The sequence below is a fragment of the Nymphalis io genome, chromosome 7 (assembly GCF_905147045.1).
Source record: "Nymphalis io chromosome 7, ilAglIoxx1.1, whole genome shotgun sequence".
NCBI classification, from domain to species: domain Eukaryota; kingdom Metazoa; phylum Arthropoda; class Insecta; order Lepidoptera; family Nymphalidae; genus Nymphalis; species Nymphalis io.
Genome location: NC_065894.1, coordinates 9,822,751 through 9,839,242, shown reverse-complemented (window position 1 = coordinate 9,839,242; position 16,492 = coordinate 9,822,751). Strand labels below are relative to the sequence as shown.

The 16,492-nt window shown below is 30.5% G+C and overlaps 1 protein-coding gene and 1 long non-coding RNA gene across 2 annotated transcripts in view; both read left to right on the top strand.

Moving 5' to 3' along the window:
• The first annotated feature begins 652 nt into the window (after nucleotides 1-652).
• Nucleotides 653-1,549, top strand: LOC126769758 (uncharacterized). Its single transcript, XM_050488677.1, has one exon. It carries the CDS (start codon nucleotides 653-655, stop codon nucleotides 1,397-1,399), a length of 747 nt encoding a protein of 248 aa, XP_050344634.1. The 3' UTR covers nucleotides 1,400-1,549.
• Nucleotides 1,550-4,483: 2,934 nt separating this feature from the next.
• Nucleotides 4,484-16,492, top strand: part of LOC126769574 (uncharacterized) — a 114,853-nt gene continuing 102,844 nt past the window's right edge. Inside the window, exon 1 of the long non-coding RNA XR_007669400.1 lies at nucleotides 4,484-4,621. This is a non-coding gene — a long non-coding RNA (uncharacterized LOC126769574). The remainder of the gene's footprint in view (nucleotides 4,622-16,492) is intronic.

Here is a 16,492-nt window from a genome sequence, read left to right as displayed (position 1 = left end):
TGCAAATTTGACAACGGCGGGAAATTTGGCGCTCTTTTCAGTTTGACACTTATCGTTAAATAGTAAACACTAAATGCGTGTTAGTCTGGGATCGGTTCTCCTTAAAAATGATAATTAATCAAAAAAAAAAATATATTTTACTGTTAAAACTACGTACTTCACGGTGTGCCTTAAAATGTACCTATTTGTTAAATGATGGTCTGTTGTTTTATAAACAGAGTCCTAAGATATTCTTCGATGCCAGTGTGAATTATGTATAGACTGTAAGGTATACATTATTTTTCAATAAATCGTGTTTAATAATATTTTTGATTTTTATTTCAACACAAATTGTTTTTCAAAATTTACTGAAGTGTTTTTTATTTTTAAATGGATAAATACTTCCTAATGACATCTTTTTAGATAATTAAAGATCATTAAGGTAAATAAGCATTAATTAATTTGCGAGAAAATAAATATGTAATCCGAACTTTAAGTACAACTCATTTACTAATGAGTTATTTAGACACAACATTCTCATTATATGATGTATAAATAACTTACGACTCGTAATAAATTCATCACTCCATCTTTGAACTACAACGAGTAACATTAAATAGTGTTTCTTATAAATATTGAAAATTATATCGTTGATACGTGATATCGTCGTATAATGATACGATCTATCCCAAGAAAGCGTCTTCTATTAGGCGACGTTGAACGAGTACCACTTACTCCAGAAAAGATTGACTTCAGCGACATTAGTACGCCGCAAAAATTCAAAATGAACAGCCCAACCAAATTCACTCCTCCTATAAAGCGATCACGTCTGGAACATACTTTCGATGGAGAATTTAAGGGATCACTAGACACAGCTTTGAAAGGGCTAAGTCAAACACAGCTTATACACATGATAAAGAAAATAACTCACAAACATCCAGACGTTGAACAAGACATACGAAAAGAAATGCCAACACCAGATTTATCACCTTTGGAGGAAAAACTTAGTTATCTTAAATCCAACATATTTAAAAGCCTTCCGACATCGCGTTTGACATCTAAGACTGACTCCCCCGCTTATTCGCGGGTCGCAACCCATCTTGCTGCTTTTAAAAAGTGCCTCATTGAGCAAGGGAAGGTTTTGGTTGATTCTCAACACTGGGAAACTGTTATGAAATATGTTTTTCTCGCTTCGAGTTATGTTAGGGCTACACCCGTGTGGGACAATCAGCCACATAACGCGCAGCGAAAGCAATGTTTTAAAGCGCTAACTTATTTCTGTATGACGGCACTTAAAAAGGGCGATTTTGATAATTATTTCATGGCCGATGTTCAAGATAAGTTACAAGGCATGGAAGCCGATAGTGAAGAGGTCCAATATTGCCTTAAATATGTTCAAGGGCATTTGCGCGATCATTAGTTAAATGAATGTATTGTATTGTATTGAATGCAGGCTGGAACTTTTTAACGAAGTGGTAATATTTGTATACCACAAGTGGACTGTGTTGTTTAGAATTCTCTCAACCCACAGTAGTTCTGAAATAAATAATACGATTTAAAGTAGAAAAACATTTTTATAACGATAGTATTCCTGCAAAACTATAACTTTATTGTTATGTATATTATTTTAAAGACATTATATAACATTTTCTCTTTTAAATCTTAATAACCTTTATTAGGGTCTCTGTGAGTTGGGACATTTTTTTCACAACACAATCTAATTTTTGTAATTACAGGAAAATGTATTCATGAGGCTTTTGAAAAAAAATTTAAGTTTCGGCACTGCTTAAACTTCCATACTGTATCTAGGACAATCAAGCTAATTTACTTTTATGTTGTGCTTAACAATGATTCATTGTAAATAATGTAATGTAAAATTATGTGCTAATTTCATAATTAATGATGAAATTTAGTTTTTTTTTTTACTTGTTAGTTCTAAGAGCAATGTAATTATTACGAGCACATAGTTTTAAAATCTTTGAAAACTTGTTATATGTAAGCAAATGTGAATTTCTTCTCTTTGGAAAATAATTTACTTTTGTAATATTACCTTTAAAATTTTCAATAACTTACGTAGTATTAAGATATGAAATGCCAAATGCACTTGTCAATAAGGGATTTTCATTAAATTAATAAAAAATACAAAATATCATGTGGTTTCAATTTCAAATATATATGAGTCCTTTATAAATTTAACTTTATGTCAATTTAATAACTTTTGAAAATATTATCTGTAGCAAAACACATTATTGATTTGAAATGTTGTATTGGTAATTAATAATTGGATTTTAATAATTTGTTACTCTATTAGATTTATTTTAAGAAATTGGAATGACTGTAAAGGTTTTATGTAGTCTTAAACAGTTCCGGTCCTAGTTCTTTATCAAAATTAAGAGACATGAAATCAGTTTGACAATCCATATTTAATTAAACTTGAACTAATAGCTAAACATTCGTAGATTATTTTTCTTTTTTAAACCATTTAAATCATTTATTTTTTGCTACACACATACATTACATAGATTATACAGAAGAAAAATAAATAAAATTAAAGAATACAGTGTAGGTAGCAAGGGGTTCATCTCAGTATAAGCTGTGCTAATGTACAGCACTGATTTTCAGATGGCCCCTGACTATTGGGTAAACATAAACAAATGCGCGCACACGAAAATAAATAAATGAAATTATAAGAACAAAAAACTAAAACTAAAAAGCCCTTATCCTTGAGAAAAAAAAAATATTACACAAAAAGAAAAACATCACAAGGAACTTAGACATAAGATAGACAGACAGACAGACAGACTTAGACATAAGACATTAAAAATGAATATGATAAATACTAGGTCTATGAGGTAGTATGACTGACACTATATTTGGAGGTTGTTACTCTGACTTTTGTTTATTTAAAAATAATACCGTCAAATGTTTTTTCCAAGTCACCTGGGACGTACTATTACGCAGAGGAGGGGGTAAGTCGTTCCATATCTTGGTGGCAGAGTATTTAAACCCTCCCTTATATTGAGCCGATCTGTGAGCTGGTACCACTAATTTATTTGCTTCTCTCCTACGGGTACATCTCTGCTGCACGTCTCTAACCCAGTCCAGCTTATCGTACAGGTATGTCGGCCTTTTCTTAAAAATAACTTTATGTACTAGACACGCGAGATGTATTTTTCTTCGAGCTTCCATTTTTAATGTGTCTGTATCGTTAAGAAACGGCGTGACGTGAGCGCGCTTGGGGACAGGGTAACAGAAACGAACGCACGCATTTTGAACTCTCTGTATGGCCTTTTTGGTTTTTTCGTACAGTCGTGGCCCGTATACTGTGTCACAATAGTTAAACTGAGACAGTACAATGGATTCGACAAGTATTTTCCTAATGGGTTGTGACAGATTAAAATTAAATTGCTCGTTACAATTGACATTTTTATAATTACTTAATAATAAACGTTTAGTAAGTATCATTTGAAAAATATACACAAATAGTTATTGGATTTGATACATCAATTTATATTCGACTTTTAAAGTATTCCAAACTAAAATTAAACTTAATTTTAATTTATTCTTAATCACTAAGTTATGCTATCTTTATTGTCGATATTATTTTGACAAAATTTGAAAAAAAAAAATTCAGTCTGCAAATTTGACAACGGCGGGAAATTTGGCGCTCTTTTCAGCTTGACACTTATCGTTAAATAGTACATACTAAATACGCGGAAAAAGAATGAAGAAATCATAAACATAAGTGGATTCTGAAAAAGGGCGGGAATCTGTTGACACTCGTCAGAGAGAGATTTGGAGTTTTAATTCGTTTTTTTCATAATTTATCTTACTTTATAAATATTGTGATGTAAATAATATATGTAGAATTAGTTCAGTAAGTGTATTTCTTCACAATCGGAAAAACAAATATATTGTGGTGGATCATTTGTTTTTTTTATTTTCAATCAAAACTTAAAATGAATAAAGAGATTTCGCCGGAACCTCCAGACCCTGGAGAAAAGTTTTCTTCTGAGGATTCTATTATTTCTCCTAATAAAATTAATACTATAAATATAAGGAAACGTACCATTGAAAATGAAACAAAAACTTTTTCTGATAATTTTATTAAAAAAACTATTAATTACCCTACTTCTGTCATTCCAGCAACTCAATCTGTTTTTGTTAATTCTGATTTTAATAATTTAACAAATAGTTATATGTCTGATGATAAAGGCCCTTATTTAATTCATGTTTCGCGTGAGGATCCAGATCTTTCGGCGGGCACAACGATTCGAGCCATTAAATTTGGTCAATTTTTATTTACTAATAAAATTCCTTCAATTATAAACGATGGTATATTTTTAAACATGGGCAGAAATCGTATCAGTGTCGAATTTTCATCTCCTTCAGCTGCCAACAATTTTTTGTCAAATCCAATGCTTTCGTCAAACAAGTACAAAGCCATAATACCGACGTATAATATTACTAAATTTACTGGTGGTAGAGCTTTGTGCAAGCTCGTCTGGGTAGGTACCACCCACTCATCAGATATTCTACCGCAAAACAGCAGTACTTGTTATTGTCGTGTTCCGGTTTGAAGGATGAGTGAGCCAGTGTAATTACAGGCACAAGGGACATAAAATCTTAGTTCCCAAGGTTGGTGGCGCATTGGCTATGTAAGCGATGGTTGTCACAATTGTTGCAGATTTGGTCACATTAAGGCCCAATGCCGATCTAAGCCTAGGTGTTATAAATGTTCACAATTTCATTCCGCTGATAGCTGTGTCAATAAAAGAGAGACTGCATCCTGTCTACATTGTTCCGGTAACCATTTTGAAATTGACAAAGATTTCCCGGAACAATCTAGACAAAGATCAATTAAAACAGTTATATCATAAGAGAATGTATCGTTTTTAGAAGCATCATCTCAATTTCCTACATCACAAAATTCATTATTTCAATTGTTCCTTCGTCCTCGGGCAATGGCACAGCCTCTTCCTGGACCATCTTTAGACCCCTGTAACATTGATTCTCTTTTATATTTATTAATTTCTTTTCTTATTCATTATAATACTAAACCAATACCGTCCAACATATTGCAAGTTGCACATAAACTCCTTTATATCCTCTTTAATAAATAATAATGGACATCATCAAAATTCTTCAATGGAATTGTAAAAGTCTTGTTGAACGTAAATCTGAACTTATTCATTTAATTAATAAATTTGATCCCGTTATTATAGCCCTTTCGGAAACTTGGTTAAAACCAACAGACAGATTTCGCATTCCAGGTTCGCATAAACAAGATGGCTACGCTTGTAATAATAATAAATAACTTTATTTACCAAAAAGAAACAAAGACAAAAAAAATTAAGGTACAAAACCATAAAAAAAGGAGTTAACAATATCATATTTCATAATTTGGTGAAAAGGTCGTAGTCTCAGCTAGGCTGCTTTTCAGTTTACGCCTTGTACATATGCTGCCAACACAAACGCTACATTCAGTGCAGTAAAAGGTAAAAGAAGATAAAATTACTTAAATAATAAAACTTAATACAATTTTATAACACGCCCAATAGGCTAAAATAAAAAAAAAACATGCAAGCATTACTAAAACAGTGAGGTTTTTTTTTGTTAAATTCTAGAAAAAGGAAAATATTTCATATTGAATAAAAAATGAAAATAAAATAATAATAATAATATTTGAAATGTTTAAACAAATAGAGATATATGTTTTAATAAATAACAATTAAATATTGTTATATAGTGCTTTCTTTGTTAATAGATCATTCCCATTTTCTCAAATTACTCTTCCTCCTCACAGTCCTCAACTAAATATTGTTGCGGTAAAATTTTGTAATATTTCATTTGTATCTATTTATATTCCTCATCCTCATCCTTCTCTCCTCACAGAATTAAAATCTCTTTTATCCATTTTTTAATGACCCTGTCCTTGTGATGGGTGATTTTAATGCCCACCACATTGCTTGGGGTTGTCATTATACTGATGGTTTTGCTTCTTTATTACAAGATGTGTTAGATGAATCTAATTTGTGTTTCATTAATGACGGTTCTCCAACTCGGCGAGTATATCCTAATCAGAATCCTAAAAGTGCAGTAGATCTATCTTTTAGTTCTGCTTGCTTGGCTCCAATCTTATGTTGGAACACTCTTTGGAGTACATATGGTAGTGATCACTATCCCATTATAATGTCAATCACAAAATAAAATACTTCGTTCCCTAGACCACCTCTTTTAAAATATATTTTAGACAGGGCTAATTGGGATTTATATCGAGTTTCAATTGATGTTGAAATTCATAAATTGCCCATTTTGAATCATGAGAATGTTTTGAAATATTATGATCAGTTTGTTGATATTTTAAGCCTAGCTGCAGACTCATATATTCCTATCAAAAATTTCAAATATCAACGACGACCATCTCCCCCCTGGTGGGATGAAGACTGTACCCTTGCAATCAAAAGACGTAAGGCAGCTGAGTCAATTTATCGACAATGCATGTCTCGATCGAACTTCATTCTATTTAAAAATGCAGCTAGTAATACTAAAAGACTACTTAAGAAAAAGAAAAAATTAGGCTGGAAGAAGTTTTGTTATCTTTTAAATCCTCGTTCTCCTATAACAATAGTTTGGAAATCTATTAAAAAATTTAGATCGTCATTTAATACTATTCACAACATTTCTTCTAATGACACATTTTGGTTATGCAATTTTGCCGACAAATTAGTGCCTGCCTTCATTCCAAACTTAGATAATATTCCAACCTTTATACCAATGTCTTCTTCTGATTCCATGGATATTCCTTTCTCGTTTTCTGAGCTTGAATGTGCTCTCAACGGTCTATCTGACTCTTCTCCAGGGGAAGACGACATTCCATACTTATGCTTAATACAAATGTCGTCTTCAGCTAAACAAGTATACTTAAATTTAGTAATTTTTTCGTGTCAGGAATCATCCCTTTATTCTGGAAATCTCAAATTATTATTCCCATCCTAAAACCTGGTAAAGATCCTAATGATGCTTCATCATATAGCCCTATCGCCTTATCATCCACCTTATGTAAAGTTATGGAACACCTCATTAAGAATAGGTTAGAATGGATATTGGAAAATAGAGAGATCCTTTCTAAATCCCAATTTGGTTTTCGTAAAGGCTTCGGTACAATAGACAGTCTTAGTATTCTAACTTCAGAAATCCGCTTAGCTATCACTAAGTTTTGCGAGACAGTGTTTTACCAGCAACTATATCACCGCCATTTGTTACACCCAACAGACGGCGAGTTTGCCAGCAAATATATCCGAATCCAAGACGGCTGACTTTCAACGAAACGGAGGATTAACGACATAAGTGATATTATAACTGTAAACAAAAATTAAACCAGGCAATAAAAACACGTAGAGTTATTCCGTAAGAACTAACTCATCGCAGAACACGGTCGTGAAATGTCAGATAGTGATATTGACCATAATAATTATAATAATTAAAGGATACACGCAACTTAAAAGCTTCACATTTGCCAGTTATCAATATTTGACTAGAATAAGATACAGTGTTAGCATTTAGTACTTATTATAAGAGTTTTTAGTTGTTTTTCGTTAGTGTTAACTGCAATTTGTATATATTTACGATTATAGTCAATAAACAATGCTGTTTTCATTCCCTACAAAACGCAGATATGCTATAAAATAAATTAAAAACTCGCACTATAAACACAAAGCACTACAGACATTGATGTAAAAGTGATAATGCTTTATAATAAAAATAATGTAATTTATACCAATATTATAGTAGACAATAATATATAGTGTTTATTCTAAAAGGTTAAGCTGTTATATAATTTAAGGTGAAAAATTATATTTCGTTAATTGTTTGTAAAAATTGTTTAAGAAATAAGTCACTCGTTTTATTTACTTTATTGTAAATATGTATGTACCATTATTGTAAGAAATAAATTTTTAATTTATTTTTTAAATTTTTAATTTAAAATAATATGAAAAATATATACATATATATATACAGTACAGGCATGACCCAACCGAAGCCGACATATAATAGACGTGCTTTTACGATCCGCCCCGCGATAGCGACTGAACCATGGAATGAGTGGAATATCGGTTTGAATTGAACCATAATACAAACAACCAAGAACCATTGAATTTTGAAGTGCTTAATTTGTATTTATAATTCATCTCATGATCGGCGGTGAAACATCGCAAAGAAACCAACCTGGATGTGTCTAATTTCACTGAAATTGAGTATCTACTAACCCGCATTGGAGCAGCGTGGTGGAATGAACTCCAAACCTTAGCCTTAGCCCAGCAGTAGATCACTAACTGTTACTGTTACTTTACTTTTTACACGAATATACGGATGATATGACATGACTCTAATATATGGCTGTTTTGTGAAAATGTTTTTATTTATATTCAAAATAAAAATATACTATTTCATTCAAATATTATTTTAAACACTTTCCAATCGATATTTTATTAGTTATTTAGGATATTTGTCATTAGGCGGGCCAGCCTAATGACAAATATCATATATATCGGCCTTGTTTTTCAAAATTTACTGAAGTGTTTTTTATTTTTAAATGGATAAATACTTCCTAATGACATCTTTTTAGTTAATTACAGATCATTAAGGTTATTGAGCATTTATTAATTTGCGAGAAAATAAACATGTAATCCGAATTTTAAGTACAACTCATTTACTAATGAGTTATTTAGACACAACATTCCCATTATATGATGTATAAATAACTTACGACTCGTAATAAATTCATCACTTCATCTTTGAACTACAAGGAGTAACATTATATAGTGTTTCTTATAAATATTGAAAATGGATCTCAATTTATCAGAAATTTGCATATTATTAGCCGAGCGAATTGAAGCTTATAAAATTGTCGCTAAGAAACGCAGGATGCGAAGAGGTACACATTTAAATTACATTTAATATTATTTTAAAAATTTATATAAATGTTAGTTTGTTGGCTTTGTTTTATATATTTATAAAAAAAAATACTAATATAATATAAAAAAACAACAAATTACAATGTAGTGTGGACAAGCGACAAGCCTCTATTTTAAAAAAGGCCTCGGCCTGGTTTGCTTACAGTATGTTAATTTACCTTTTCGATTCTTTTTTTAATTATTATTTTTTTTAATTTTATTTCAGACATCCAACAGCACAAAAGCAAAATACCGAAGTTGAGTATAGTACAATCACCGAGGAACTTTAAGGAAGACGGTAAGAAATATTTATATTTATTTTTACATTAAAAAAAAAACCCTTATCTTAATAGTCAAATGATATATTTTATTAAAAAGAGACTTAAATATAAAAATAATTAAGTAAATGTTATTTTTTGTTTCAGACGCATCAACTCCGATGCTCAACTCAACGATTGAATCAAAAGTTTTGCCAGACAGTGTTTTACCAGCAACTATATCACCGCCATTCGTTACACCCAACAGACGGCGAGTTTGCCAGCAAATATATCCGAATCCAAGACGGCTGACTTTCAACGAAACGGAGGATTGACGACATAAGTGAGATTATAACTGTAAACAAAAATTAAACCAGGCAATAAAAACACGTAGAGATATTCCGTAAGAACTTTGTAAACTCATCGCAGAACACGGTCGTGAAATGTTAGACAGTGATATTGACCATAATAATTATAATAATTAAAGGATACACGCATCTTAAAAGCTTCACATTTGCCAGTTATCAATATTTGACTAGAATAAGATACAGTAAGGTTTTAGCATTTTGTACTTATTATAAGAGTTTTTAGTTATTTTTCGTTATTGTTAACTGCAATTTGTATATATTTACGATTATAGTCAATAAACAATGCTGTTTTCATTCTATACAAAACGCAGATATGCTATAAAATAAATTAAAGAATCGCAGTATAAACACAAAGCACTACAGATATTGATGTAAAATGTTAATGCTTTAATGTTAAAATAATGTAATTTATACCAATATTATAGTAGACTTTAATATATAGTGTTTATTCTAAAAGGTTTAGCTGTTATATAATTTAAGGTGAAAAATTATATTTCGTTAATTGTTTGTAATAATTGTTTAAGAAATAAGTCACTCGTTTTATTTACTTTATTGTAAATATGTATGTACCTACTTATATTAATTACAATAAAATATTTTTTTTCAAACGATCTATGATATGTTATTTACATCGCACATATGACCTAATAATAATAATAATATCCTGGGACATTATTAACACATGCCCATCTGATCTCAAATCAAGCAGAGATTGTACTATGGAAACCAAACCACTGATATACTACATAAACTATTTTTCTTTTGTAAATACATATTTATATAGATAATTACACCCCGACTCAGGACAAACACACATATTCATGCACACAAATATCTGTCCTGGGTGGAAATCGAACCCACAACCTTCGGCGTGAATAACTAATAAAATATCGATTGGAAAGTGTTTAAAATAATATTTGAATCAAATAGTATATTTTTATTTTGAATATAAATAAAAACAATTTTACAAAACAGCCATATATTAGAGTCATATCATATCATCCGTATGTATATTCGTGTAAAAAGTAAAGTAACAGCCTGTTAGTGATCTACTGCTGGGCTAAGGCTAAGGTTTGGAGTTCATTCCACCACGCTGCTCCAATGCGGGTTATTAGATACTCAATTTCAGTGAAATTAGACACATCCAGGTTGGTTTCTTTGCGATGTTTCACCGCCGATCATGAGATGAATTATAAATACAAATTAAGCACTTCAAAATTCAATGGTTCTTGGTTGTTTGTATTATGGTTCAATTCAAACCGATATTCCACTCATTCCATGGTTCAGTCGCTATCGCGGGGCGGATCGTAAAAGCACGTCTATTATATGTCGGCTTCGGTTGGGTCATGCCTGTACCCCTGTAAATTTAGCGAAAATAAAAATTAAAGACAACTCCATTTGTGAATGCGGCTTAGATGAAGGTTCAATTGATCACATATTTTTTAATTGCTCTAAGCTCCAAGCTTCTCTATATGAATATCTTCCCTCTGACATCCAACGTCCTGTGAACATGAAATTTCTTTTGACATTAGTTTACTCACCATTTATCAAATATCTAATTAAATTTATTGCAGGAAATAAATTAAAATTATTAATATTATTATATTTTCATATTATTTAAATGTTGTGTTCAAATATATATATATATATATATATATATATATATATATATATATATATATATATATATATATAATTATAATATTTTTCTAGATATCTACTGTAGAATAACATAGTTTTCACTCATCATCACTAAACGAAAAAAATTTGAAACCGAATAATCTCATATCATATGTATCATTATTTTATACGTGACATTGCCAGAATATGTTGCGCTCAAATAGCGTAGATACACGCCAGAAAGAGGAAAAGAAAAAAAATACTAAATGCGTGTTAGTCTGGGATCGGTTCTCCTTAAAAATGATAATTAATAAAAAAAAAATATTTTTACTGTTAAAACTATGTACTTCACGGTGTGCCTTAAAATGTACCTATTTGTTAAATCGATGGTCTGCTGTTTTATAAACAGAGTCCAACGATATTCTTCGATGCTAGTGTGAATTATGTATAGAATGTAAGGTATACATTATTTTTGCAGTTTAAAAGTTTTGCATGACAGTGTTTTACCAGCAACTACATCACCGCCATTTGTAACACCCAGCAGACGGTGAGTTTGCCCGCAAATATATCCGAAGCCAAGACGGCTGACTTTCAACGAAACGGAGGATTGACGACATAAGTGATATTATAACTGTAAACAAAAATTAAACCTGGCAATAAAAACATGTAGAGTTATTCCGTAAGAACTAACTCATCGCAGAACACGGTCGTGAAATGTCAGACAGTGATATTGACCATAATAATTATAATATGTAATTAAAGGATACACGCATCTTAAAAGCTTCACATATGCCAGTTATCAATATTTTGCTAGAATAAGATACAGTGAGGTTTTAGCATTTAATACGTATTATAAGAGTTTATTTTTCGTTATTGTTAACTGCAATTTGTTTATATATTTACGATTATTGTCAATAAACAATGCTGTTTTCATTCCCTACAAAACGCAGATATGCTATACAATAAATTAAAAACTCGCACTATAAACACAAAGCACTACAGACATTGATGTAAAAGTGATAATGCTTTATAATAAAAATAATGTAATTTATACCAATATTATAGTAGACAATAATATATATAGTGTTTATTCTAAAAGGTTTAGCTGTTATATAATTTAAGGTGAAATATTATATTTCGTTAATTGTTTGTAATAATTGTTTAAGAAATAAGTCACTCGTTTTATTTACTTTATTGTAAATATGTATGTACCTACTTATATTAATTACAATAAAATATTTTTTTTCAAACGATCTATGATATGTTATTTAGGCTTCGGTTGGGTCATGCCTGTACCCCTGTAAATTTAGCGAAAATAAAAATTAAAGACAACTCCATTTGTGAATGCGGCTTAGATGAAGGTTCAATTGATCACATATTTTTTAATTGCTCTAAGCTCCAAGCTTCTCTATATGAATATCTTCCCTCTGACATCCAACGTCCTGTGAACATGAAATTTCTTTTGACATTAGTTTACTCACCATTTATCAAATATCTAATTAAATTTATTGTAGGAAATAAATTAAAATTATTAATATTATTATATTTTCATATTATTTAAATGTTGTGATCAAATATATATATTTATTTAATTATAATATTTTTCTAGATATCTACTGTAGAATAACATAGTTTTCACTCATCATCACTAAACGAAAAAAATTTGAAACCGAATAATCTCATATCATATGTGTCATTATTTTATACGTGACATTGGCAGAATATTTTGCGCTCAAATAGCGTAGATACACGCCAGAAAAGGGAAAAGAAAAAAAATACTAAATGCGTTTTAGTCTGGGATCGGTTCTCCTTAAAAATTATAATTAATAAAAAAAAAAATATTTTTACTGTTAAAACTATGTACTTGACGGTGTGCCTTAAAATGTACCTATTTGTTAAATCGATGGTCTGCTGTTTTATAAACAGAGTCCTACGATATTCTATGATGCTAGTGTGAATTATGTATAGAATGTAAGGTATACATTATTTTTCAATAAATCGTGTTTAATAATATTTTTGATATTTATTTCAACACTAATTGTTTTTCAAAAATTTACTGAAGTGTTTTTTTATTTTTAAATGGATAAATACTTCCTAATGACATCTTTTTAGTTAATTAAAGATCATTAAGGTAATTAAGCATTTATTAATTTGCGAGAAAATAAATATGTAATCCGAATTTTAAGTACAACTCATTTACTAATGAGTTATTTGGACACAACATTACCATTATATGATGTATAAATAACTTACGACTCGTAATAAATTCATCAATTCATCTTTGAAGTACAACGAGTAACATTATATAGTGTTTCTTATAAATATTGAAAATGGATTCCAATTCATCAGAAATTTGCACATTATTAGACGAGCGAATTGAAGCCTATAAAATTGTCGGTAAGAAACGCAGGATGCAAAAACATACATATACACATTTAAATTACGTTTAATATTATTTTAAAAATTTATATAAATTTTAGTTTGTTGGCTTTGTTTTATATATTTATAAAAAAAATACTTATATAATATAAAAAAAACAACAAATTACAATGTAGTGTGGTGAAGTAAGCGACAAGCCTCTATTTTAAAAGAGGCCTCGGCCTGGTTTGCCGCTTACAGTATGTTAATTTACCTTTTCGATTCTTTTTTTATTTATTTTTTTTTATATATTTTATTTCAGACATCCAACAGCACAAAAGCAAAATACCGAAGTTGAGTATAGTACAATCACCGAGGAACTTTAAGGAAGACGGTAAGAAATATTTATATTTATTTTTACATTAAAAAAAAACCCTTATCTTAATAGTCAAATGATATATTTTATTAAAAAGAGACTTAAATATAAAAATAATTAAGTAAATGTTATTTTTTGTCTCAGACGTGCAAATAGTCGCATCAACTCCGATGCTCAACTCAACAATTGAATCAAAAGTTTTGCGAGACAGTGTTTTACCAGCAACTACATCACCGCCATTTGTAACACCCAGCAGACGGCGAGTTTGCCCGCAAATATATCCGAAGCCAAGACGGCTGACTTTCAACGAAACGGAGGATTGACGACATAAGTGATATTATAACTGTAAACAAAAATTAAACCTGGCAATAAAAACATGTAGAGTTATTCCGTAAGAACTAACTCATCGCAGAACACGGTCGTGAAATGTCAGACAGTGATATTGGCGATAATAATTATAATATGTAATTAAAGGATACACGCATCTTAAAAGCTTCACATATGCCAGTTATCAATATTTTGCTAGAATAAGATACAGTGAGGTTTTAGCATTTAATACGTATTATAAGAGTTTATTTTTCGTTATTGTTAACTGCAATTTGTTTATATATTTACGATTATTGTCAATAAACAATGCTGTTTTCATTCCATACAAAACGCAGATATGCTATAAAATAAATTAAAGAATCGCAGTATAAACACAAAGCACTACAGATATTGATGTAAAATGTTAATGCTTTATAATAAAAATAATGTAATTTATACCAATATTATAGTAGACTTTAATATATAGTGTTTATTCTAAAAGGTTTAGCTGTTATATAATTTAAGGTGAAAAATTATATTTCATTAATTGTTTGTAAAAATTGCTTAAGAAATAAGTCACTCGTTTTATTTACTTTATTGTAAATATGTATACTTATATTAATTACAATAAAATATTTTTTTCAAACGATCTATGATATGTTATTTACATCGCACATATGACCTAATAATAATAATATCCTGGAACATTATTAACACATGCCCATCTGATCTCAAATCAAGCAGAGATTGTACTATGGAAACCTTTGTTTATTTTTGTTTGGTACAAATTATTCAAATGTTTTAATTTAAAAATGTACAACAATTAGGATACACCTAATTGTTTACACATTTATGTGTAAGTTGATTGTCACCTGAATAAAATATACTGGCTAAGTTTGTGCGTTGATTATCATTGAGTTGTGTGATCAGCTAGAAAAATAATATTAAAAATACCTACGCAGAAGGTAAGAAAGGCGAAAATCTTAATACCTGATAGAGATTTGTGCAAGACCATTTGAGTGGATATCACGCACCAATTATTCTAATACATACATATATAATGTGAACTTTTATGAATAAAAGGAGATCTGGCGATAAGAAGCAAATGGTCTGCTTTTGAGAGCCTACGTGAATGAATATATATTTGGATTAGATTATATTTTCATTTACAGTATTGAGAAATCGCCGGGGCACTATTGTTATAATGTAAATGTGAGTATATTTATTTATTTAAACACTTTTTACATTAACTTAAAACTAACTATGCACACCCGATTATAGAAGAACCATTCCCAAACACAATTACAAAATATACAAATCAAAAATAAAATAAAAACAGAAATATTTAAACAAAGAACAAAAACAAATTAACAGTTTATACTTAAAGAAACATCACATTTTTTTCATGAACGATGAGAGCCCGTCACAACCAATGCCCAGTGTTACTGTGTTTTTTACACAATAATTATATTCTCGCGATGTTGGTGATATTAGAGCATTCTGTCCACGCTTCGTTCCAGTGCAGTCAAATTTTAAAGAACGGACAAGCAAGGAGATATTCTAGGAACATTATTATTAAATCTACTCAACATACTATCGTCATATACTTTTTTTATTAAATACTTTATAAAACAATTTCATGTCTAGTAGATATTCGAATCGCCAGATGCTTCATTTAAAAAAAAAACAGTTTATTTTTGTAGGACTCTAGATGATTTGAAGCTTTAAAACGAAAGACCAAATGTTTAACGAGTCTCTTTTGAACACGTTCTATTCTCTCAATATGGATTTTTAAGCGGGGGACCATACTTGACAACAATAATAAAGTTTACTTCGTACCAAGCTATTTGCCCCCTGTGATTTTTGCAGCCCAAGCCGTAAAGTCCGACTTTCGATTCACCGCTATCTTGTACTCTCACTTTAGCATTAAAGTCTCCCATAGCAACATTGTATTGGGCCTTCGAGGTGTTGCTGAGGGCCTTTGCGATGTCCTCGTACATCGCTTCGACCACTTCATCAGAGTATGCCGAAGTTAGCGCATATATATATACGGCCTTCAGGGAGTACCTGTCGGAAAGTTTTAGGACAAGGTACGCTACCCGGTTCGACACGCTACTGATTTCTACAATGCTGCGAATGAGATCCTTTTTAACTAGAAAACCGACACCACCCTGGAAGAGGTTATCGCCTACGCGGAAGTAGAGTAAGTTACCGGATTCTAGAGTTATCGTGTTCTCCCCCTGTCTTCGGACTTCAGATAACCCCAGTATA